Source organism: Anomaloglossus baeobatrachus, chromosome 3 (assembly GCF_048569485.1).
Source record: "Anomaloglossus baeobatrachus isolate aAnoBae1 chromosome 3, aAnoBae1.hap1, whole genome shotgun sequence".
NCBI lineage: Eukaryota > Metazoa > Chordata > Amphibia > Anura > Aromobatidae > Anomaloglossus > Anomaloglossus baeobatrachus.
In genome coordinates this window covers 687,124,955-687,148,687 of record NC_134355.1, presented here as the reverse complement: position 1 = coordinate 687,148,687, position 23,733 = coordinate 687,124,955, and the positions used below count along the sequence as shown (strand labels likewise).

General features: G+C 47.8%; 1 protein-coding gene across 2 annotated transcripts in view; it reads left to right on the top strand.

The window, feature by feature from the left end:
• Nucleotides 1–16,582, top strand: part of SCARA3 (scavenger receptor class A member 3) — a 57,233-nt gene extending 40,651 nt beyond the window's left edge. For both annotated transcript variants that reach the window (XM_075341308.1, XM_075341307.1), the window contains exon 6: nt 11,844–16,582. In XM_075341308.1, the coding sequence (XP_075197423.1) occupies nt 11,844–12,298 (455 nt within the window). In that variant the 3' untranslated portion in view covers nt 12,299–16,582. The remainder of the gene's footprint in view (nt 1–11,843) is intronic.
• Nucleotides 16,583–23,733: the final 7,151 nt, after the last annotated feature.

Below are 23,733 nucleotides of genomic sequence, written 5' to 3'. Positions count from 1 at the left end.
AGAGTGCCCCCTAGATACAGTGTGAATAGGAGAGTGTCCCCCAGATACAGTGTGAATAGGAGAGTGCCCCCCAGATACAGTGTGAATAGAGCGTGCCCCCCAGATACAGTGTGCATAGAGCGTGCCCCCCAGATACAGTGTGAATAGAGCGTGCCCCCCAGATACAGTGTGAATAGAGAGTGCCCCCCAGATACAGTGTGAATAGAGCGTGCCCCCCAGATACAGTGTGAATAGAGCGTGCCCCCCAGATACAGTGTGAATGGAGTGTGCCCTCCACCCAGATACAGTGTGAATAGAGAGTGCCCCCCAGATACAGTGTGAATAGGAGAGTGCCCTCCACCCAAATACAGTGTGAAGAGTGCCCTCCACCCAGATACAGTGTGAATGGAGAGTGCCCTCCACCCAGATACAGTGTCAATAGAGAGTGCCCTCCACCCAGATACAGTGTGAATAGAGAGTGCCCCCTAGATACAGTGTGAATAGGAGAGTGCCCCCTAGATACAGTGTGAATAGGAGAGTGCCCCCCAGATACAGTGTGAATAGGAGAGTGCCCCCCAGATACAGTGTGAATAGGAGAGTGCCCCCCAGATACAGTGTGAATAGGAGAGTGCCCCCCAGATACAGTGTGAATAGGAGAGTGCCCCCCAGATACAGTGTGAATAGGAGAGTTCCCCCCAGATACAGTGTGAATAGGAGAGTGCCCCTAGATACAGTGTGAATAGGAGAGTGCCCCTAGATACAGTGTGAATAGGAGAGTGCCCCCTAGATACAGTGTGAATAGAGCGTGCCTCCTAGATACAGTGGGAATAGGAGAGTGCCCCCCAGATACAGTGTGAATAGGAGAGTGCCCCCCAGATACAGTGTGAATAGGAGAGTGCCCCAGATACAGTGTGAATAGGAGAGTGCCCCCCCAGATACAGTGTGAATATGAGAGTGCCCCCAGATACAGTGTGAATAGGAGAGTGCCCCCCAGATACAGTGTGAATAGGAGAGTGCCCCCTAGATACAGTGTGAATAGGAGAGTGCCCCCTAGATACAGTGTGAATAGGAGCGTGCCTCCTAGATACAGTGGGAATAGGAGAGTGCCCCCAGATACAGTGTGAATAGGAGAGTTCCCCCCAGATACAGTGTGAATAGGAGAGTGCCCCAGATACAGTGTGAATAGGAGAGTGCCCCCCCAGATACAGTGTGAATAGGAGAGTGCCCCCCCAGATACAGTGTGAATAGGAGAGTGCCCCCAGATACAGTGTGAATAGGAGAGTGCCCCCAGATACAGTGTGAATAGGAGAGTGCCCCAGATACAGTGTGAATAGGAGAGTGCCCCCCCAGATACAGTGTGAATAGGAGAGTGCCCCACCCAGATACAGTGTCAATAGGAGAGTGCCCCCAGATACAGTGTGAATAGGAGAGTGCCCCCCAGATACAGTGTGAATAGGAGAGTGCCCTCCACCCAGATACAGTGTGAATAGGAGAGTGCCCCCCACCCAGATACAGTGTCAATAGGAGAGTGCCCCCATAGACAGTGCCATTCACAATATCTGACGCGTCAGAGAGAGCCCACATGAACACTATTATTCAGAGAGTGCCCCCGTAAGCACTACTAGTGAGAGAATACCCCCGTAAACAATGTCTGACAGAGTGCCCTCATAAATAGTGTCAGGGAGTGCCCTCATAAATAGTGTCAGGGAGTGCCCCCATAAACACCACTAGTCAGAGAGTGCCCCCATAAACACCACTAGTCAGAGAGTGCCCCCATAAACAGTGTCATACAAAGACACCTTATAGATACTACTATTTAGAGAGTGTCCCAATAAACAGTGTCAGCAGAGTGTCCCCATAAACATTACTAGTCAGAGAGTGCCTCCATAAACAGTGTTATGCAGAGTGCCCCCATAAACAGTGTTATGCAGAGTGCCCCCATAAACAGTGTTATGCAGAGTGCCCCCATAAACAGTGTTATGCAGAGTGCCCCCATAAACAGTGTTATGCAGAGTGCCCCCATAAACAGTGTTATGCAGAGTGCCTCCATAAACAGTGTTATGCAGAGTGCCCCCATAAACAGTGTTATGCAGAGTGCCCCCATAAACAGTGTTATGCAGAGTGCCCCCATAAACCGTGTTATGCAGAGTGCCCCCATAAACCGTGTTATGCAGAGTGCCCCCGTAAACAGTGTTATGCAGAGTGCCTCCATAAACAGTGTTATGCAGAATGCCCCCATAAACAGTGTCATACAGAGTGCCTCCATAAACCGTGTTATGCAGAGTGCCCCCATAAACCGTGTTATGCAGAGTGCCTCCATAAACCGTGTTATGCAGAGTGCCTCCATAAACCGCGTTATGCAGAGTGCCTCCATAAACAGTGTTATGCAGAGTGCCCCCATAAACCGTGTCATGCAGAGTGCCCCCGTAAACAGTGTTATGCAGAGTGCCCCCATAAACCGTGTTATGCAGAGTGCCTCCATAAACCGCGTTATGCAGAGTGCCTCCATAAACAGTGTTATGCAGAGTGCCTCCATAAACAGTGTTATGCAGAGTGCCTCCATAAACCGTGTTATGCAGAGTGCCCCCATAAACCGTGTTATGCAGAGTGCCCCCATAAACCGTGTTATGCAGAGTGCCCCCATAAACCGTGTTATGCAGAGTGCCCCCATAAACCGTGTCATGCAGAGTGCCCCCGTAAACAGTGTTATGCAGAGTGCCCCCGTAAACAGTGTTATGCAGAGTGCCCCCGTAAACCGTGTTATGCAGAGTGCCTCCATAAACCGTGTTATGCAGAGTGCCTCCATAAACCGTGTTATGCAGAGTGCCTCCATAAACCGTGTTATGCAGAGTGCCTCCATAAACCGTGTTATGCAGAGTGCCTCCATAAACCGTGTTATGCAGAGTGCCTCCATAAACCGTGTTATGCAGAGTGCCCCCGTAAACAGTGTTATGCAGAGTGCCCCCGTAAACAGTGTTATGCAGAGTGCCCCCGTAAACAGTGCCGGTTACAGTTTCTAAACAATCCGTGCAGTCATAAACCCTGGCAGTCAGTATATGAGCCAAGCCAACCTGCACGGGGGCTGCCTCCCCTTCATTCTCAGGGTTTATGGGGGTCCTAGACCTCGGAGCTCCCCGATCAGCAGCTGTATTATGGGCAGCCCCTGTAACATGCAGATGTCGCACGGCTTGGTTTATTATTCTTTTTGGATTTCTGTCAATAAATAGGATTTATGATCAATTCCAAAACGTCTCGAGTTTCACCAATGAGTGCGAGGAGCGGCGAGAGGAGCCGAGGATGACAGCGAAACGCTGAGCAGGTCCCTCATAAAACGGGCCTGTGACTCAGGACCAGACTCCACAAGTCGTTAACGCGTTCACCGCTCACATTCACCCCTGGTGGGAAAAGTGACGGCCAAGTCTGACATCACCGCGCAGGAACACACTGCAGACGGCTCCCACTCTGCAGAGAATATGTACATGTAATGTACCAAAACAACAGATCCGCTCCAACCCATCCAATCCACACAGGCTAATCAAACCATAGAGGTCCATAAATGAAGCTATGAGTCATAGAGTTGAGCGGAGTGGCAATAATCCAGGTCCGGCGGATCCCCGGCGGGTTGATAAAGAAGTCCGGATCCGATCCGGAATTCGGCACCATATATGTCAATGGAGAGTGGAATCCGGGACGAGAGAGAGAGAGAGAGAGAGGAAAGAGAAAGAGAGAGAGAGGAAAGAGAGAAAGAGAGAGAGAGAGAAAGGAGAGAATGAAAGGAGAGAGAGAGAGGAGAGAAAGAGAGAGAAAGGAGAGAGAGAGAAAAAGGAGAGAGAGAGAAAGGAGAGAGAGAGAGAAAGGAGAGAGAGAAAAAGGAGAGAGAGAAAGGAGAGAGAGAAAGGAGAGAGAGAGAGAAAGGAGAGAGAGGAGAGAAAGAGAGACAGAGAGAGAGAAAGGAGAGAGAGAGAAAGGAGAGAGAGAGAGAAAGGAGAGAGAGAAAGGAGAGAGGGAGAGAAAGGAGAGAGAGAGAAAAAGGAGAGAGAGAGAAAGGAGAGAGAGAAAGGAGAGAGAGGAGAGAAAGAGAGACAGAGAGAGAAAGGAGAGAGAGAGAGAGAGAAAGGAGAGAAAGAGGAGAGAGAAAAAGGAGAGAGAGAGAAAGGAGAGAGAGGAGAGAGAGAAAGAGAGACAGAGAGAGAAAGGAGAGAGCGAGAGAAAGGAGAGAAAGGAGAGAGAGAGAGAAAGGAGAGAGAGAAAAAGGAGAGAGAGAGAGAAAGGAGAGAGAGAAAGAGACATAGAGAGAGAAAGGAGAGAGAAAGAGAGAGAAAGGAGAGAGAGAGAAAAGAGAGATAGAGAGAGAAAGGAGAGAGAGAGAGAAATGAGAGAGAGAAAGGAGAGAGAGAGAAAGGGAGAGAGAGAGAGAGAGAGATCCTGATTTTGCCAATCTTGGTCCGCTCAACACTAGAAATGACCCAGGGAAAAAGAATTGAATACATGAAGAAAGAGAGCAGCAAATACCTATGGAAAGTCCTGACACCCGCTGCAATCTATCAGTAATTAGAAAGAAATCCTGCCACTTAGTGAAAAGTAAAATCTGCTGGTTCAACTGATGGTCAATAAAAAGGTGCCACACAAGAAACATCTCATGATGGGTAAAACCAGTGAGCTGTCTCAAGATCTTGTTGTTGCAAAACATACTGATGGCATTTGTTACAGAGGGATTTCTAAACTACTAATGGTTCCAGTGAGCAATGTTTCGGCCAAAATCCAGAAGTGTAAAGAACGTAATTTCACCATAAACCGGCAGCGATCAAAAGCTCCCCGCAAGATAACAGACAGAGGAGAGAAACTAATTACCAGAAGAGTTGTCCAAGAGCAAAAAAATAACTGTGGAGAGCTACAGAGAGACCTGGAATCAACAGGTACAATCATTTCAGTGAAAGCAATAAGTAATGCCCTCCCCCTCCACGACCTGTATGCACGCTCCTGTATGCACGCTCCTGTATGCACGCTCACCACACAAGTCTCCATTGGTGAACAAAAAGGAGGTTTAAGAGCATTTAAAGTATGTGAAATACAGGGAGAATGGGACCAAAACTGATCTCTTTGGAGGCCAAAATACACACCCTGTTTTGGAGGCCAAAAGGCAACTTGCCTCAAAAACACCAACAATAGTGAAATGTGGAGGTGGAAACATCTTGGTGTGGGGCTGTGTTTCAGCAGACGGCACTGGTTAGTTTCATGTAATTGAGGGAAGGCTGAATGGACAAATACGAGACATTCCTGATAAAAATCTGCTGCCATCTACCAGTATAATTAAGTCACTGGCATTCCTATCTCTATATTTACCGATGATTCGGTTTTTGCCTGTGCCTATGCCGCTGAGTTGTCCTTGCAGTCACGCTCGTGCTGCGCAATCCCCTGCTCTCCTGCATGGCCATTCTCCTGCTCTATGGTCCTTTGGTCTCCTGCATGGCTGCCCATGGGTTGCGTGGTCCTCTGTACTAGTGCACAACTGCCCACGTGCGTTTCGGCTCCCTCCTGTTCTGCTTGGGGTCCCCACTTAGCCTTCCTCATGCTGCGTGACCCTCTGCTCTTCTCATGGACACCCATGTGCTGCATGATCCTCTGCCCCTGCTCTCCTGCATGGCCATTTTCCTGCTGTTTGGTCCTTTGCTTTCCTGCATGGCTGCCCATGGGTTGCGTGGTCCTCTGTACTAGTGCACAACTGCCGACGTGCGTTTCGGTCCCCTCCTGTTCTGCTTGGGGTCCCCTGCTTTCCTGTGTTGCAGCCCATGCTGAAGTCTCTCGACCCCAGGGCCTCCGCTGGCCTCATGGGTCACTGGTCACTAGCCTAGGGTGTCCGCGCTCCTTGTAACTTTAAGGGGCAGCGCTGAACTGCCGGTGTTCCTATCACTATATTCGCCAGCATTCTGGTGCTTGCTCCTGCGTTCTCCTCTCACCCGCATAGCAGGGACACTTACGCCATTACCTCCTCGGCCGCTGCTTGTCCTTGTGGGCACGGTCCCCTGCTGTCCTGCATGGCCATTCCTGTCCCGCTGTCATGCAGCTCCGCTAGGCTGCCACAGTCATGGACACTGCCCTGGTAGTGGCATCTGGCAACCAAACCCAACCTCACCATCAGAGGCTCCGGTGAATACCTAATAGGTGCCTAGTTAACCGCCTCCGGCGTAAGAGTGAGCCAGGCTCCACTTGTGGTCCAGTGGGTCCACGCTTGCTCACAAGCTCGTGTGTGATGAATCCAGTGTGGAGCATTGTAACGGGGTGCCGGGGGTGGCTCGGGGGTTGTAGTCGTGGCCCCTTTTTCTATCAGGCTAACCCCCGGCTCCGCCGTCAATATTGGGACAGGAGATTGCTTGGTGGGGCAGAGTGTGGTGGTACAGAGAATGCTGTCAGATGTAGAAAGACTTTGCAGACGGAGACCAGTTGATTCAGAAGGCATGTTTATTGCACGCATCTTCACAACAGAGGCAACAATCTGATAGCGTCGTTTCACAACTTCTGCTGGGGGAGAAAACCTCTTCTTGTCGTCTCCTCTAGTGGGGATGTGCCCGGCTACTCTACTTCACCTGGGCTCCCACTCCGGCTACCGCAGACTTGACCCACCCAACTCTGTTTCACCATAGAGGACACTTTCTCTTTCTCTTTCCTTCGCTAGCTGTCCACCTAGCTCCCACACTCTGCCCCCGCTGCTCCTTCTCCCCTGTCCCGGACTCGACTGCCTCAACCTCAAACTTTTTCTCTACCATACTCTCTCTCCCTCCCCCGTCTGCTGCCGGCTCCTCCTTTCTCCTGCCCTGTTTCTATGGGGACAGCCGTCCCACCCGGCCACTAGGGGAAACCCATCTATACAGTAGAAATACAGTAAAACATAAACATTAATATTAACGGCTTTGTCTACCCCAGCGGGGGTTTCTTCAGGGGGGAAAACTGCGCCTCTTTGTAAGGGGTCCGTCCACCCCTTACATTCCTCCCCTCTTTTTGCCGTAGCCTCCCGGCAAGGCTTGCACCTGCAAAACCCGATCTTAGCAGTAAGACAAATTTTCCAAAACCTTAAAACTTTCATATAAAAAACTCAATCAATGAGCGCACAAGTCCGGCGCCCGGAGTCCCTCCAAGGGAGCTCCCGGTCTTTGCAGTAGATTTGCCCGGAGGCCGTAACAGGCGCTCCCGGTCTTTGCTGGTCTTCTGCCCAGAGTCTCTCACAGCACTCCCGGTCTTTGCAGGCAGGAGCATGAACAATAAAGTTTTCCTTAACATCGCAGAGGGAGTCCTCGCACAGTTCGGCATCAGGCTCCTTCTGGGCTCGGCAACTTAAACATGGTTACAACCTATAAAACTTCACCGGTTCTTCAACACTACCGGTTCTTAGCACAGATATGTCCCCCACCTCTGGTCACGGAGATTCACACGGGGTGATAAGCTCGTAGCCATTCGGCCCGCTGGGCCTTCACATAATCGGAGAGTGACTGACCTGGCAAGCGGCGCAGCCTCAGGAATGGTTCATAGTTAACCGGTGTCTCCGATACTTCTGGCTCTGGCTTTGGCCCCTCGGTTCCCGGCGGAGGTGACGGGGTAGCTGGACGGGACGGCTGTGGACTTCCGACGACGACCACCGGGTGTGTCACCATACTTTGACGAAACGCCAATACCGCCGGCGTCTCCTTTTCCGGCTCAGCTATCGGTCCAGTAGTGACTTCTGGCGACACCGCCAGCGTGTGTCTCGGCCGGCATGTCTCAGCCAGCACCGGTCTCTGTTGTGTACGTCTCCGGTACTGACACTCTTCCCATTCAATCTCTTGCTGCCACTGTGCGGCCTCTTGTGCAGTGGGCATCCGGGTCACTCCTACGGCGAATAGGCCCCGGGCATCCCACTTCTCTCCGGAATTTCACTTTTTCTCCCGGGTACAGTGTATGTAGACGTTGGGGCAAGCCCTCAGTGTCCAGGTTAACCCGGTTATAAAAAAAATGATCCCCGGTCTCTTCGTCCTCTATGAACCCATAGCCCTCCGCCTGATTGAATTTGACCACGGTGCCAACGGTGCACTGCCGATCAAACTCTTCGCTAAGGGGACCGGCCATCATCTCATGGGCCACGGTCTCGGCCAGTAACCTTTCTTGCACCGGATCGGTTTCAGGCGGTGGGAACTGTCGTCGGGTCAGGGGCGCCGACTTTACCGGCTCCCAGAAGAATCCCCACTCATCTTCCTCTAACTCCCGGGCATGTGGCTCTCCCGGAGCCGGAACTTCTGTGGGGGCTGGAGGACCCACCTTGTCTGGTGTAATCACCTCCGGACTCTGGAGAGGTGCTCCCAGCATTTCGCTTCCCGGCTGTAGTTGCGTCTTGTAGGTGGCCCGGACTTCAGTGGATGTTTCATCGGTCACGGCGTCCCATGAAGTGACCCACGTTACTTTTGCGGGCCGCTCCGGACCTCCTGGCACAGCCGGTAGTTTAATAGTAAGGGCATCCTCGGCTGCAGTCTGCCTCGGGCGTTCTCTCCCCAGGCTGGTTGCCACCAGCGTGCCCGCTGCAGCTCGCTGCTTCATCTGAGTCTCCATCTCACTTAAGGTCAGTTGTTGAGTTGGCGTCTCTTGCAGCTCTTCCTGTAATGGCGCCAGGGACGGTGGAGATGCTGGGGAAGGTGGAGGCGGGCCTTCTTTTCCCGCTCTTGCATACACTCCACCCCCAGTCTCGCACATCAAATCGACCCAGCACAGGCGACACCTCTTTTTCTCTGTAGCGCCGCCATCTTCACATGTCTTCAGCAACATCTTGGGGCCAGCACCTCCCCTCTTTGGGCGGCGCACTCTGTACTTCTTTTTCTTCGCCGGCCAGCTCAGGGTTCTTCACTTGGCGCCAATTCTTCGCGCGCTCGCTGTACTCATAAAGACGGCGGCCATCTTACCGCCGTCTTGTGCCTGGTCCAACGCCTTAGGCACCACTTGGTCTCCATCTTTTTGGATCGGGACCCCCTGCAGATAATCCGGATCCTGCCGACTACGCCAGTTGTAACGGGGTGCCGGGGGTGGCTCGGGGGTTGTAGTCGTGGCCCCTTTTTCTATCAGGCTAACCCCCGGCTCCGCCGTCACTATTGGAACAGGAGATTGCTTGGTGGGGCAGAGTGTGGTGGTACAGAGAACGCTGTCAGATGTAGAAAGACTTTGCAGATGGAGACCAGTTGATTCAGAAGGCACGTTTATTGCACACATCTTCATAACAGAGACAACAATCTGATAGCGTCGTTTCACAACTTCTGCTGGGGGGGAAAACCTCTTCTTATCGTCTCCTCTAGTGGGGATGTGCCCGGCTACTCTACTTCACCCGGGCTCCCACTCCGGCTACCACAGACTTGACCCACCCAACTCTGTTTCACCATAGAGGACACTTTCTCTTTCTCTTTCCTTCGCTAGCTGTCCACCTAGCTCCCACACTCTGCCCCCACTGCTCCTTCTCTCCTGTCCCGGACTCGACTGCCTCAACCTCAAACTTTTCCTCTACCACACTCTCTCTCCCTCCCCCTTCTGCTGCCGGCTCCTCCTTTCTCCTGCCCTGTTTCTATGAGGACAGCCGTCCCACCCGGCCACTAGGGGAAACCAATCTATACAGTAGAAATACAGTAAAACATAAACATTAATATTAACGGCTTTGTCTACCCCAGCGGGGGTATCTTCAGGGGGGAAAACTGCGCCTGTTTGTAAGGGGTCCGTCCACCCCTTACAGCATGACAGTGATGAAGGTGAAACGAGGGAGGACATTTCAGAAAGACAATGATCCCAAACACACAACCAAGGAGAGAGAAAATAAATCTGCTAGACAGGAGGAAACGTATGGAAGGAACCAAAGCTCAGAGTTCATAGAAGGAGCGAGGATGTGAGGAGTGTGTGTGGAAGAATGGGCCAAAATCCACCTGAGCAATGCAGGCGTCTCCATACAGGAAACTTCAACACCAACAAAGGCTTTTTTCCCATGTATAAAATAATTTTCAGTAAGCGTGTTCAGTACTTTTTTTCTGTGTAAATTCTCATTATTACACATGACTTAATTTATGCAGATCTATACTTTTAATTCTTTGCCTTTTTGATTTGGATGGGTTGTTACCAACATCTGGTGAGAAATTCACATCAGTAACACCTTTAGAAATATATTTAATTGGTGACATGTTCAATACCTATTTCACCTGCTGTAACTGCTATAATCCTGGTACTATATACAAGAATATAACTACTATAATACTGCTCCTATGTACAAGAATATAACTACTATAATACTGCTCCTATATACAAGAATATAACTACTATAATACTGCCCCCTATGTACAAGAATATAACTACTATAATACTGCCTCTATGTACAAGAATATAACTCCTATAATACTGCTCCCTATGTACAAGAATATAACTACTATAATACTGCCCCTATGTACAAGAATATAACTACTATAATATTGCCCTATGTACAAGAATATAACTACTATAATACTGCCCCTATATACAAGAATATAACTACTATAATACTGCTCCTATGTACAAGAATATAACTACTATAATACTGCTCCTATATACAAGAATATAACTACTATAATACTGCCCCCTATGTACAAGAATATAACTACTATAATACTGCCTCTATGTACAAGAATATAACTCCTATAATACTGCTCCCTATGTACAAGAATATAACTACTATAATACTGCTCCCTATGTACAGGAATATAACTACTATAATACTGCTCCTATGTACAAGAATATAACTACTATAATACTGCCCCCTATGTACAAGAATATAACTACTATAATACTGCCCCTATGTACAAGAATATAACTACTATAATACTGCTCCTATGTACAAGAAAATAACTACTATAATACTGCCCCTATGTACAAGAATATAACTACTATAATACTGCTCCTATGTACAAGAATATAACTACTATAATACTGCTCCTATGTACAAGAATATAACTACTATAATACTGCCCCTATGTACAAGAATATAACTACTATAATACTGCTCCTATGTACAAGAATATAACTACTATAATACTGCCCCTATGTACAAGAATATAACTACTATAATACTGCCCCCTATATACAAGAATATAACTACTATAATACTGCCCCCTATGTACAGGAATATAACTACTATATTACTGCTCCTATGTACAAGAATATAACTACTATAATACTGCCCCTATGTACAAGAATATAACTACTATAATACTGCCCCTATGTACAAGAATATAACTACTATAATACTGCCCCCTATGTACAGGAATATAACTACTATATTACTGCTCCTATGTACAAGAATATAACTACTATAATACTGCCCCCTATGTACAAGAATATAACTACTATAATACTGCCCCCTATGTACAAGAATATAACTACTATAATACTGCCCCCTATGTACAAGATTATAACTATTATAATACTGCCCCTATGTACAAGAATATAACTACTATAATACTGCTCCTATGTACAAGAATAGAACTACTATAATACTGCCCCCTATATACAAGAATATAACTACTATAATACTGCCCCTATATACAAGAATATAACTACTATAATACTGCCCCCTATATACAAGAATATAACTACTATAATACTGCCCCTATGTACAAGAATATAACTACTATAATACTGCCCCCTATATACAAGAATATAACTACTATAATACTGCCCCCTATATACAAGAATAGAACTACTATAATACTGCCCCTATGTACAAGAATATAACTACTATAATACTGCTTTATGGTATAGTCATTTGTTGTTTGAACTATGCTTTTAATAACAAAATCCTTACGAATAAATGATTAATATTAGAGGATTTGCTTTTTCAGGTGCACCAGGACCTCCAGGACCAAGAGGAATTAAAGGCGATATGGGAGGAAAAGGACCTTTAGGTTTAAAGGGGAAAAAAGGTGACACCGGTGAAGCAGGTGCTCCAGGTGCTCAAGGACAAAGAGGGATTATTGGTGAGACTGGACCTATTGGCGAAAAAGGCCCTATTGGAATTAAGGGAAGCTCAGGAATTAAAGGTGACAAGGGCAGTATGGGCCCACCTGGTCCGAAAGGTCAAAAAGGAATAAAAGGTGATCCGGGTCCTCCTGGACCTGATGGTCCTCTGGGTGAGATAGGACCACCAGGCTTACATGGACTGCCGGGATTTACGGGACCAACTGGAGTTAAAGGGGATGATGGACCGATGGGACTGAAAGGAGAATCTGGTATTCCAGGTCCTCCCGGGTTGCCTGGACTTCCTGGACCAAAAGGGAAAGCTGCCGTATCAAAATGAATGTATTTCCAAAAAAACTTGATGAACACAGAATGACCCATGAATGGTGGAAAGTCTTGACTCGATGATGTAGATCACAAGATGTTGGTCATGGAGATAGAAGGCTGCCCGGAATATAATCAAACCAAATCACATAAAATGTAGATATATTTTTGTAAAGCTCACTCGTTATTTTCTTCCGTTATCAACATTGTATCTATCAAGACCTTAAGACTTTACTTACCAGCCCCAACCGTCCAGCTGCCCGTCCATCAAGAAGCTTTCCAAGTTTGCCAAGTGGTCTTAAAAAAATAAGTCTCATAAAAAGTATTCTGATTTTTGTCCGTCTTGGAGCCATATCCAGAGCTGATTTCTAAATTCTGCCGGTTGACCTTGGGAGCAGACTACACTTCATGGTTAGATACATTCTCTCCTGGAACCTCTGCTGAAAGTCACCAGTGAGACATTATTTTAGAAACTAGCAGAACATTTTCACATTTTTCAAAAGTTTTCGAAATTTACTAATGTATAAATGATACTATTTAGGAGTTTTAATATCAGAAAATTAAAGGGGTGTCCTCAAGTTTGGAAGCTATCCCCTCCCTATCCATTAGATAAGAGATACCTTCCCAATCCCTGGGGGTATGACCTCTTGGATCACCACCGATCCTGGGAATCGAAGCTCTGAAGTGCTCCGTGTGAATAGAGTGGCTCTGAAGTGCTCCATGGGAGTGGAGCGTAGGTCGATCATGTGGGAACTGAGGCTTCGAAGTGCTCCGTGTAAATCGAGCTTTGGTCGATCATGTAGGAACCGAGGCTCTGAAGTGTTCTGTGTGAGTGGAGCATAGGTCGATCATGTGGGAACCGAGGCTCTGAAGTGTTCTGTGTGAGTGGAGCGTAGGTCGATCATGTGGGAACCGAGGCTTTGAAGTACTCCGTGTGAGTGGAGTGTTGGTCGATCATGTAGGAACCGAGGCTCCGAAGTGCTTCGTGTGAATGGAGCATTGGTCATCATCTGGAAACCGAGGCTCTGAAGTGCTCCATGTAAATGGAGCTTTAGTTGATCATGTAGGAACTGAGGCGCTGAAGTGCTCTGTGTGAATGGAGCATTGGTCGATCATCTGTGAACCGAGGCGCTGAAGTGCTCCGTGTGAATGGAGCATTGGTCGATCATGTGCGAAACGAGTTTCTGAAGTGTTTTGTGTGATTGGAGCGTTGGTCAATCATGTGGGAACCAAGGCTCTGAAGTGCTCCGTGTGAATCTAGTGTTGGTCGATCATGTGGGAACCAAGGCTCTGAAGTGTTCCGTGTGAGTGGAGCATTGGTTGATCATGAGGGAACCGAGGAGCTTAACTGCTCCATGTGAATGGAGAGTTGGTCAATCATGTGGATTGCCGCACCATTTTTTGTTATAGGAGGGCCGAAGAACATCTAAACACATCAAATGCACGATCGACCACTGCTTCACTTACATGGGTCTCTTCAGAGGTCTCATTTTTGGGATCAGTGGTCGGACCCCCAACGATTGGAAAGATATTCCCTATCCAAACTTTAGAATACCCCTTTAAGTAAACACTCCAATCAAAACTGAGGTAGTCTAGTGAAGAGTCCGAGGGGGCGGGTCATGGCACAGTGATTTGGACGATACCAAAGAGAGGCTTCCGGTGTCTTGCCCCGCCCCCCTGACCAGTCATTGTATCAGCCTTTCCCTTTCTGCTCCTTTAAGATTTTCACACTTGTGTTTTTCTGGAATTTTGCCTTCTTATTTACAGTTTTGCAGCCTCCCTTATAGGCAACTTTACACAATGTTGATTAGTTTATCTGCACTTGCTGGCTGAGTGCTCTTGAATTGAGTTCTGTATGGTCTATTGAAGACTTTCTACTGTACAAGTTCTAAATGAGGGACCAAAAGAGAAGTGAATGTGAGCAAAGATGACTGCTATAATGCTAAAGAAGAAGGAGACCAAGAAAAGGCAAGAAGAAAAAAAACAATGAAAAAGAAATATATGATAATGAAGGTAACGAGAGTGTTCTATCAAAGAAAAGTCCAATGTCAAGAGAAAGTGAAGACTACTGCAAAGTATTGTTCTAATGTGTTATTGTCATATAGTACACCTGACAAAAAATCATGTCTGGTGCCAGAGAAGACAAGTAGGGAATCAGAAAATGTAAGTTTGGTGCCAGGGAAAACAAGTGGCATTTCAGAAAATATACAGTGCCAAGGAAGACAAGTGCAGTACTTGAGAAGATACAGTCATGGTACCAGAGAAGACAAGCATGACACCAGAGAAGACAAGCATGACACCAAAGAAGCCAAGCCTGCCACCAGAGAAGACGAGCATGCCGCCAGAGAAGACGAGCATGCCGCCAGAGAAGACGAGCATGCCACCAGAGAAGACAAGCATGCCACCAAGAAGACAAAGATAACACCAGAGAAGACAAGCATGCCACCAGAGAAGATGAGCATACCACCAGAGAAAACAAGTATGCCACCAAAAAAGTCAAGCATGGCACCAGAGAAGACACACATGGCACCAAGGAAGACAAACATGCTACCAGAGAAGACAAGAATTACACCAGAGAAGACTAGCATGCCACCAGAGAAGACAAACATGCTACCAAAGAAGACAAGAATTACACCAGAGAAGACTAGCATGCCACCAGAGAAGACAAGCATGACACTAGGCAAGACGGGCATGCCACCAGAAAAGATGAGCATACCACCAGAGAAGCTAAGCATGATACCAAAGAAGATGAGCACGATACCAGAGAAGATGAGCACGATACCAGAGAAGATGAGCACGATACCAGAGAAGACATGCATGATAGAAGAGAAGACAGAAATGCCACCAGAAAAGACAGGGATGCCACCAGAGAAGACAAGCATGGCACCAGAGAAGATGAGCATGCCACCAGAGAAGAAGAGCATGATACCAAAGAGGACAAACATGACACCAGACAAGACGAGCATGCCACCAGACAAGACGAGCATGCAACTAGAGAGGACAACTATGACACCAGAGAAGAAGAGCATGATACCAAAGAAGACAAGCTTGTCACCAGAGAAGACGAGCTTGTCACCAGAGAAGACGAGCTTGTCACCAGAGAAGACGAGCTTGTCACTAGAGAAGACAAGCATGTCACCAGAGAAGATGAGCTTGTCACCAGAGAAGACGAGCTTGTCACCAGAGAAGACGAGCTTGTCACCAGAGAAGACGAGCTTGTCACCAGACAAGACGAGCTTGTCACTAGAGAAGACAAGCATGTCACCAGAGAAGACGAGCATGCAACCATAGAGGACTAGCATGCCACCAGTGAAGACGAGCATGGCACCAGTGAAGACGAGCATGCCACCAGAGAAGACGAGCATGCAACCAGAGAGGACAAGCATGCCACCAGTGAAGATGAGCATGCCACCAGTGAAGATAAGCATGATACTAAGGGAAAGTGAAACAGAATACCAGAGAAGACAATGATGGCACTAGGGAAGAGGCAAGTATAGTAACAAAATGAGATATGTATGGCATGTAGAAGAGGAATACGGTATATGGCACAAGAGAAAAGATACATTTGGTACCAGAGAAAACAAGTATAATATCATGTGACAAGTGACGTCCAGGAGAAGTAACAGGGTTACCGAGGAATGTACCACACCGGAGAAGAGACAGCTATAGTACCGGGGAAACAGTGGTTCTGGTTATGGCTTCAGAAGCACCGTGTCTACCAGATATCATTCCAGGTCTTGGTTGTGATTGTCTTCTTTCGGTAATAAGGAAGCCCTGATAAAAATAATATGGATGATGAGTTTTCTTCTGGGTTATGGGCAGAGGAGGAGAATAAAGATGAGACACAGGAGACTCGGATGTGTTGGTGTCCTGTACATCCGTTTGGTTTCTGACCTCATATTGACAGGTTACATCTCAAAGCGACACATAAACTACTACAGAGACGTCTGCTCATCTCCGCGCACGTTGTCGCACCTCCTTGTAGTGGTGGTCACTGTTATTTTTGGTGTAATATGAGGGTGGTCGGATTATCACAATCTCCTGAATGATATGGAAAATGAGGGGTCGGTGTCTGGAAGACGATGTGCAATGTCCAGTGAACGGTAAGATTTTACCATAAAGCTTTTCTCCTTAAAGTGAGGAGGTTTTCATAATCTAAACATGAAAATGTCTCTATGTAAATGTGCAACTGGATTGCACTCGCGATGTACCCGATGCTTCTGTGTTACTGTAGGTCGCAACGTGTTATTTACATGTTATCTACATGTTTATTCAAAGAGAAATAAAATGGTTTAAAATATCTGAATTTTGTTGTTTTTTTTCACAGTATGTGCACCTACAACTGACTGAAATGTTGCTTCTGGAGCTGCAGGTTCGGTGCTCAGTGGGTATTCCCCTACGTGTGTTGGAGCTGCAGGTTCAGTGCTCAGTGGGCATTCCCCTGTGTGTGTTGGAGCTGCAGGTTCGGTGCTCAGTGGGTATTCTCCTATGTGTGTTGGAGCTGCAGGTTCAGTGCTCAGTGGGCATTCCCCTGTGTGTGTTGGAGCTGCAGGTTCGGTGCTCAGTGGGTATTCTCCTATGTGTGTTGGAGCTGCAGGTTCAGTGCTCAGTGGCCATTCCCCTGTGTGTGTTGGAGCTGCAGATTTGGTGCTCAGTGGGCATTCCTCTACGTGTTGGAGCTGCAGGTTCAATGCTCAGTAAGCTTTCCCCTATGTGTGTTGGAGCTGCAGGTTCGGTGCTCAGTGGGCATTCCCCTGTGTGTGTTGGAGCTGCAGAGTCGGTGCTCAGTGGGCATTCCCCTATGTGTGTTGGAGCTGCAGGTTTGGTGCTCAGTGAGCATTCCCCCGTGTGTGTTGGAGCTGCAGGTTCAGTGCTCAGTGGGCATTCCCCTATATGTGTTGGAGCTGCAGGTTCGTGCTCAGTGGGCATTCCCCATGTGTGTTGGAGCTTCAGATTCCCGTGCTCAGTGGGCATTCCCCATGTATGTTGGAGCTTCAGATTCCCGTGCTCAGTGGGCATTCCCCATGTATGTTGGAGCTTCAGATTCCCGTGCTCAGTGGGCATTCCCCATGTATGTTGGCGCTTTAGATTCGGTGCTCAGTGAGCATTCCCCTATGTGTGTTGGAGCTGCAGGTTCAGTGCTCAGTGGGCATTCCCCTGTGTGTGTTGGAGCTGCAGGTTTCATGCTCAGTGGGCATTCCCCAAGTGTGTTGGAGCTTCAGATTCCCGTGCTCAGTGGGGATTCCCCATGTATGTTGGAGCTTCAGATTCGGTGCTCAGTGAGCATTCCCCTAAGTGTGTTGGAGCTTCAGATTCAGTGCTCAGTGAGCATTCCCCTTTGTGTTTTGGAGCTGCAGGTTCGTGCTCAGTGGGCTTTCCCTGTGTGTGTTGTAACTGCAGGTTTGGTGCTCAGTGGGCAATACCCTGTGTGTGTTGGAGCTGCAGGTTTCATGCTCAGTAGGCATTCCCCATGTGTATTGGAGCTTCAGATTCCCGTGCTCAGTGGGCATTTCCCATGTATGTTGGAGCTTCAGATTCAGTGCTCAGTGAGCATTGCCCTATGTGTGTTGGAGCTTCAGATTCAGTGCTCAGTGAGCATTCCCCTTTTGTGTTTTGGAGCTGCAGGTTCGTGCTCAGTGGGCTTTCCCTGTGTGTGTTGGAGCTGCAGGTTCAGTGCTCAGTGGGCATTCCCCTACGTGTGTTGGAGCTCAAGGTTTGGTGCTCAGTGGGCATTCCCCTACGTGTGTTGGAGCTCAAGGTTTGGTGCTCAGTGGGCATTCTCCATGTGTGATCACCCAAGGTTTTGGGTTCCTGACAAGACCATCCTTTAGGGAGAAATCATGATCCAAATGCCACCCATAAAAGACAACAGTTTTCTCTATGGTGAGGCAATAGAGCCCCAGCGTTAGACTTGAGTACCAGTCTGAGCTTTCAGTCATAGCCTTTAACCATTGCACTGATACTTGATAGTTCCCTTTAAAACATTGGTCCTAGTTTAGCAGTGTCCCCATAACTATGGAGGCAAAAAAAGTTGTGTTGGGGCACTCGCCGGGTGAGATGGATCTTCCAAGCCCAAGCTCCAGGTGAGCACAAAGGCCACAGGCATTGGTGCAGAAGGTGGGTGAAGCAGGCAGGGCATAGATAGAAAAGGGACTGGACACCACAGACAGGTAGGCAACTGTGGAATAGGAAGCAGCAGATAGGAAGATGTCTTGGTAACCGCAAGCAGGTTGTGTGAAACTGGAAACCACAGGCAGGTAGGTTAGTGTGGCCCTAGAAGACGCACACAGCCAGGAAGACCTCCTGCTAACCGCAGGCAGGTTGTGTGATATCGGAAGCCGCAGGCCAAGTAGGTAGCGATACTGGAAAACTAAGGCAGGAAGGTGAGTGTGGACTTGGAAGACGCATACAGCCAGGTAGACATCCTGGTAATCATAGGCATGTTGTGCGATACCTACTTGGCCTGCAGTTTTCAGTATCGATATTGGAAACCTAAGACTGGTAGCTTACTGTGGACCTGGAAGATGCAGAGAGCCATGAAGACATCCTGGTAACCTTAGGCAGGTTGTGTGATACTGGATGCCGCCAACCAAGTAGGTAGTGATACTGGAAATCACAGGCAGGTAGGTTATTGTGGAGCTGGAAAACAAAGGCTGCCAGAAAGACATCTTGCTAACCGCAGGCATGTTATGCAATACTGGAAGCCAGCGGTCAAGTAGGTATCAATATTGGAAGCCGCAGGCAGGTAGGTAATTGTAGACCTGGAAGATGCAGACAGCCACGAAGACATCCTGGTAACTGCAGGCAGTCAGGTAGGTAACTGTTGTCCCGGAAGCCACAGGCAGCCAGAAGGAAACCCGGGAGACTGGAGACAGCAACTGTGCACAGACTGAAAGAGTTGCTAGAAAGTCTTACTATCATTCCCCAGGAGTGAGCCTTTGAAGCCCTTAGGTTTGGGAAGCTCATCACATGGGAGCACGCCAGGGTACGGCAAAGCCCAACATGAAGCACAAGTCTAGTGGACCGGGATGGAAAGAGCAGAGCCCAGGCCCAGGACAGATGTGTAACTGGTTGGCGTAGGAGTAGAGTGCACAAATTTGTAATGCGGCAATAAAACAATGCATAGCTGAACATATCCTTTAAGTTTGGCTGTCATCAAGAAGCGGGTTGTACAAGTTTCGGGTTTTTACAATAAATAAAATAGGAGGACTGATTCTCTTTTGCATTTTGGGATCCACATTAGCATTCATTCTGGACCCTCAGACATGGAATCTCAGCAACCAAAATCTTACATCTTGTTTTTGTGGCCATACGTCCAAGGCCTTGGTCCTCCAGCCTAGGGTCCATTAAATGTTATCAGGATAGTTCTCCTGGGTGCCCAGAACATATGATTCAACTTACAAATGAGTGGACCACCAACATTTCTAGACATCAGATAATCACATTTCCTATCATCAATGAATATGTTATCCAATATCTTGTTTGGTCAAAATATGGATTCAATAGGAAATGTGAGTGAAATACACTCCTTCTATGCCATTGGACTTCCAAACTAAAAAGATTTGTTTTACAAGCACTTGGGAAATCAATACAGCACACACGCTCTGCTGTCTACTGAAAGTTCTGCTTTATTACATCATGTGACCAATTTATATAGTATCCCAAACAAAGAAATAATTGTGTTATGGGGTCCTTCTCCAATATCACACAATCAACAGAGCGACAGATCAGCGAGCAATCCAAAGAACATTTATTCAAAGCAAGATCAGAAAGTTCATAAAAATAATCCACCACACAAAGGGTAAAATAGTCCAGTAATGGCATAAATGTCCCGAGGATGAGTCACAGCCCTTTTCCAGGGAAATCGGGGTGTCTCAACGCTCTCTGGGGTGCTGCCTGTAGCCACAGCTTCTAGCCCCAGAGGATGAATCTTCCTGCTTGTCTTGTAGTCCCCAGTCAGACTGACTAATCTCCAGGTAAAACAGAGAGTTTAGGTGGATCCCAGGCACCCTCCCCCAGACTTAGTGACAAAAGCCTGGCAGGGGGTGATTACGGGACAATGTACACACAAGGAATACAGAATGGACAGAGCAGCACACCCAAAATATGAACCTACAGAAAACTATACACAACCCCCCCATATTCCACCATCACACTGTGCACCAAGAAGAGTCACAGGGGTGTGTTTAGAAATGCTGGCTGAGCCTTATGACATCATTCAGTTATAAGACAAGATGGTTTCTACAAGGACAAAATGGTTTGTATTCTCTCACACAAATTGGGGGGACGTTCAAGTTTGTGAATTATCTGAGAACTTGTGGACCTTCAAAACCTTTCCAAATACTGATAACTACAATAGCCTGCCCCCTCCCGGTGGTCCCCTCTACTCACACTCCAAGAGTCGACTTAGCCGAGAGCCGGCTCCTTTGTTTTGTTGTTGTTTTGTTTTTTTTAAATGGAAGATAACACCAATTTTACAATATTATTTTTCACTTTTGATCGTGGAAACGTCAAATTTCTTTAGATTTTTTTTTATATTTTACAACATTTGAACAATAGAGTTTGTCGTAAAAAACCAAACCAATAGCGTTTGTGTCATAGCATTTGGAAAGCCATAACGTGTTTTTTTTTCCTGTTGACGGAGCTTCAATCGGGGCTTGTTTTTAGGGAGTTGTACTTAGTGCTCGTTGGCACCATTTTATGGTTTATAGGACTTGTTTAAGTCTTATAAATCTTTGTGGAGCAAGACGAACAAAAACAACTATTCTGCTGTTTTCAATTATTTTTTTTTTAATGTCATTCTTCATGGGGGATACAGCAAAGAACTTATTATTTTTCTATGATTCACTTTCAATATTTTTTTTTAGGGGGTGGGGAGGGTTTACCAGTTCTTTCCATAGTAAAACATTTTAAGATGATTATTTTTTTTCTTACAAATCATTGACCTTTTTGAATATAGTCTTTGAGATTTGATCGCTTTCATCGTACACAGCAATAATTCTGCAGGACAGGGTCTAATAGGCTCACTGAATTAAGGTCACCAAACACATTAGATGAAAGTCATCGGAACTCACCAATTTTGGGTGGAACGACCACACAACTGTTAAGGCCTCACCTGGTGAGGTGAATTCTCTGAAGGGTTATGGAAGAGATGAGGGTCAATGGGTGCTCTCGTCCGCTGGCCTGGCTGTCTTCACACCACACGGACCAGGACTCATCCCACTGAAAGTCCGGACTCCATTCCCGTTGGGAGAACACTACTCAGACAACACAGGGTGAGGGAACCACACATTGGTAAGACTTTATTGGGTCACCAACAGGCAAAAACATATTGTACATTCCCAGCAAGAACACAAGATGGTACAAGCGACAAAGTCTCACCTTTCCACGCCAGGGATTAGAGTCTTCATGACTTCAAGGCTTCCGGGGCCAACAATCCCAGCCAGCAGTACCCTGCTTTTAGCGGACACCCACTAAGAGGAGATAGCGGCAAGTTTAGGAAGCTGCCAGAGCACAGCAAGGTATGTAGCCAGGCAACCAAAATTGTCCCAACCTGGTTTTTCACGCAAATTTGTGGGCTCAGCGTTGAGCAATGAAGCAGTTCTGTAATCCTCCAGCTGAAACCATGGATCCTAGGCTGAAGTCTTGTAGAAATAATTCTGGTGACAGGAGCAAGGCCCCTTTTATTCCTCTGATTTCTCATTTCACCTGAATTGTGTCCTACAGGATTGGTGGAGATGGCCGCTCTCTCATTGGTCACTAATTCAATCCAACTGCATAATTGTTCTCTGAATTATGTAGTCGGAAGGGCTGAGGCAGTTCACATTTACAGACAATAGAGATATGGTCATTCTGACATGAGACAATGGCTAACTACTCTTGATTTACAAAACAAAGGAACCATACATCTGGCCTAATGAAGGACAGTTCACCCTCCTCACAAGTGGCCAGACGCTGAGTCGTCACATGGGTGAGCAGCACAGACTAGAAGCAATGATGCAGTGAAGCTGCACTTTCAGTGTGGGACATAGATCTAAGAACTGGAGTTGAGGTCACACCAGGAAAGAAAAAAAATGTATACACAATCTGGAATTTTGTAGCAAGGAAGTAGTTATACAAAGGAACAGAAAAGGTGGAAATTTGCGATAGCACCAGGCTATCAGAAACAAATTATTATTATGTATATTGAGTGCAGAGATGAGTTTAAGTTGCAACTTCAGACACCAGGGGGAAAAGTGTAAAAGCCTCTGGATTAACAGGACTGAGCCTGGAATTAATAGGTGGTTGCTGGACTGCAGACAGGGCTTGCAGGGCAGATGATTAGACATGAGGCTGGAGCAGCGTCAGGCAGAAGCTGAGGCAAAATCTTGGAAAGAACCCTGTGTCACATGGTGCTTTACTTCTTGAATACTCAGGCTGTACACACCTGCTTGAGCCGGCCTTAAAAGGCCTTAGTTGATGATGTCAGAGGTGTTTGCATGGAAGCCACAGTAACCTTGTCGCGGGCGGAGGAGGGGACGCCGCGCTCTCCCTACTGCTCGGGTCCGGCTGCCGCGGCTGCTGCGGCCTGCTGCGGCCTGCTGCTGCTCGGTGGCTCGAGCGATGGGCCGGATCCCGGGGACTCTAGCGGCGCTCCTCGCCCGTGAGTGAAAGGGGGGTTGTTGGGTGTGGGAATTGTTTATTGTCCGTGACGCCACCCACGGTTGTGGTGATTTGTTGACACCACCGCTGCTCTGTATGGGGATCCCGGGAGGGATGGTATGGAGCAGCCAGTTGTTGTGTTGCCCCTCCGTGGGTAGGGGTTGGTGATCCCGGGGCCCAGTGATGAGGTGGGAGATGCAGGGCTTGGTGGGCGCAGGGACACGGGGGCAGCGCTGTGCCTTGCGGCACTGTGGTACTCAGCCTGAGACGATGACACAGTTCTCGGTAAAACACACGGCTGGAAAGACGGTTCCCACGGACGGCTGCACTTGCTTTTCCCCAGTAGTTGACAGTGACGGTCCCTTTTCCTGCACCTAAGATGATGATGGTTGCGATGGGTTCCCACCGGTAACCCGCTCCTCGGCTTCAAGCTGGGCCGAAGGAGCCCTACTTTGCCCGCAGGCGCTGGCCCTGAGAAACTGGTGCCCTGGCGGTGGCGGTGTCTCTCTGTAACGGTTGGACTGTTGCCTTCAATCGGGACTTGGTTGTTTGGAGACAGACGTCCCCTTCACTGACGGATTTGTCAAATTATGGCGACTCCTAGCCTTGCCGGGATCTGAAAGGCCCCTGCCCTGGTGCTGGCTGTTCTTCGTATACTGCTCCAGACCGCCGGGTCACCACCCGTCCGCGGTCCTTCTAGCAACCTCCGAGCAGTCACCCCTGCGGACTATCACTGCCGTCTGCTGACCTTGCTGTCACTGTCCGGGACACACACCCGGACCAACTTCAGGCTTTACAAACTGTCACTTT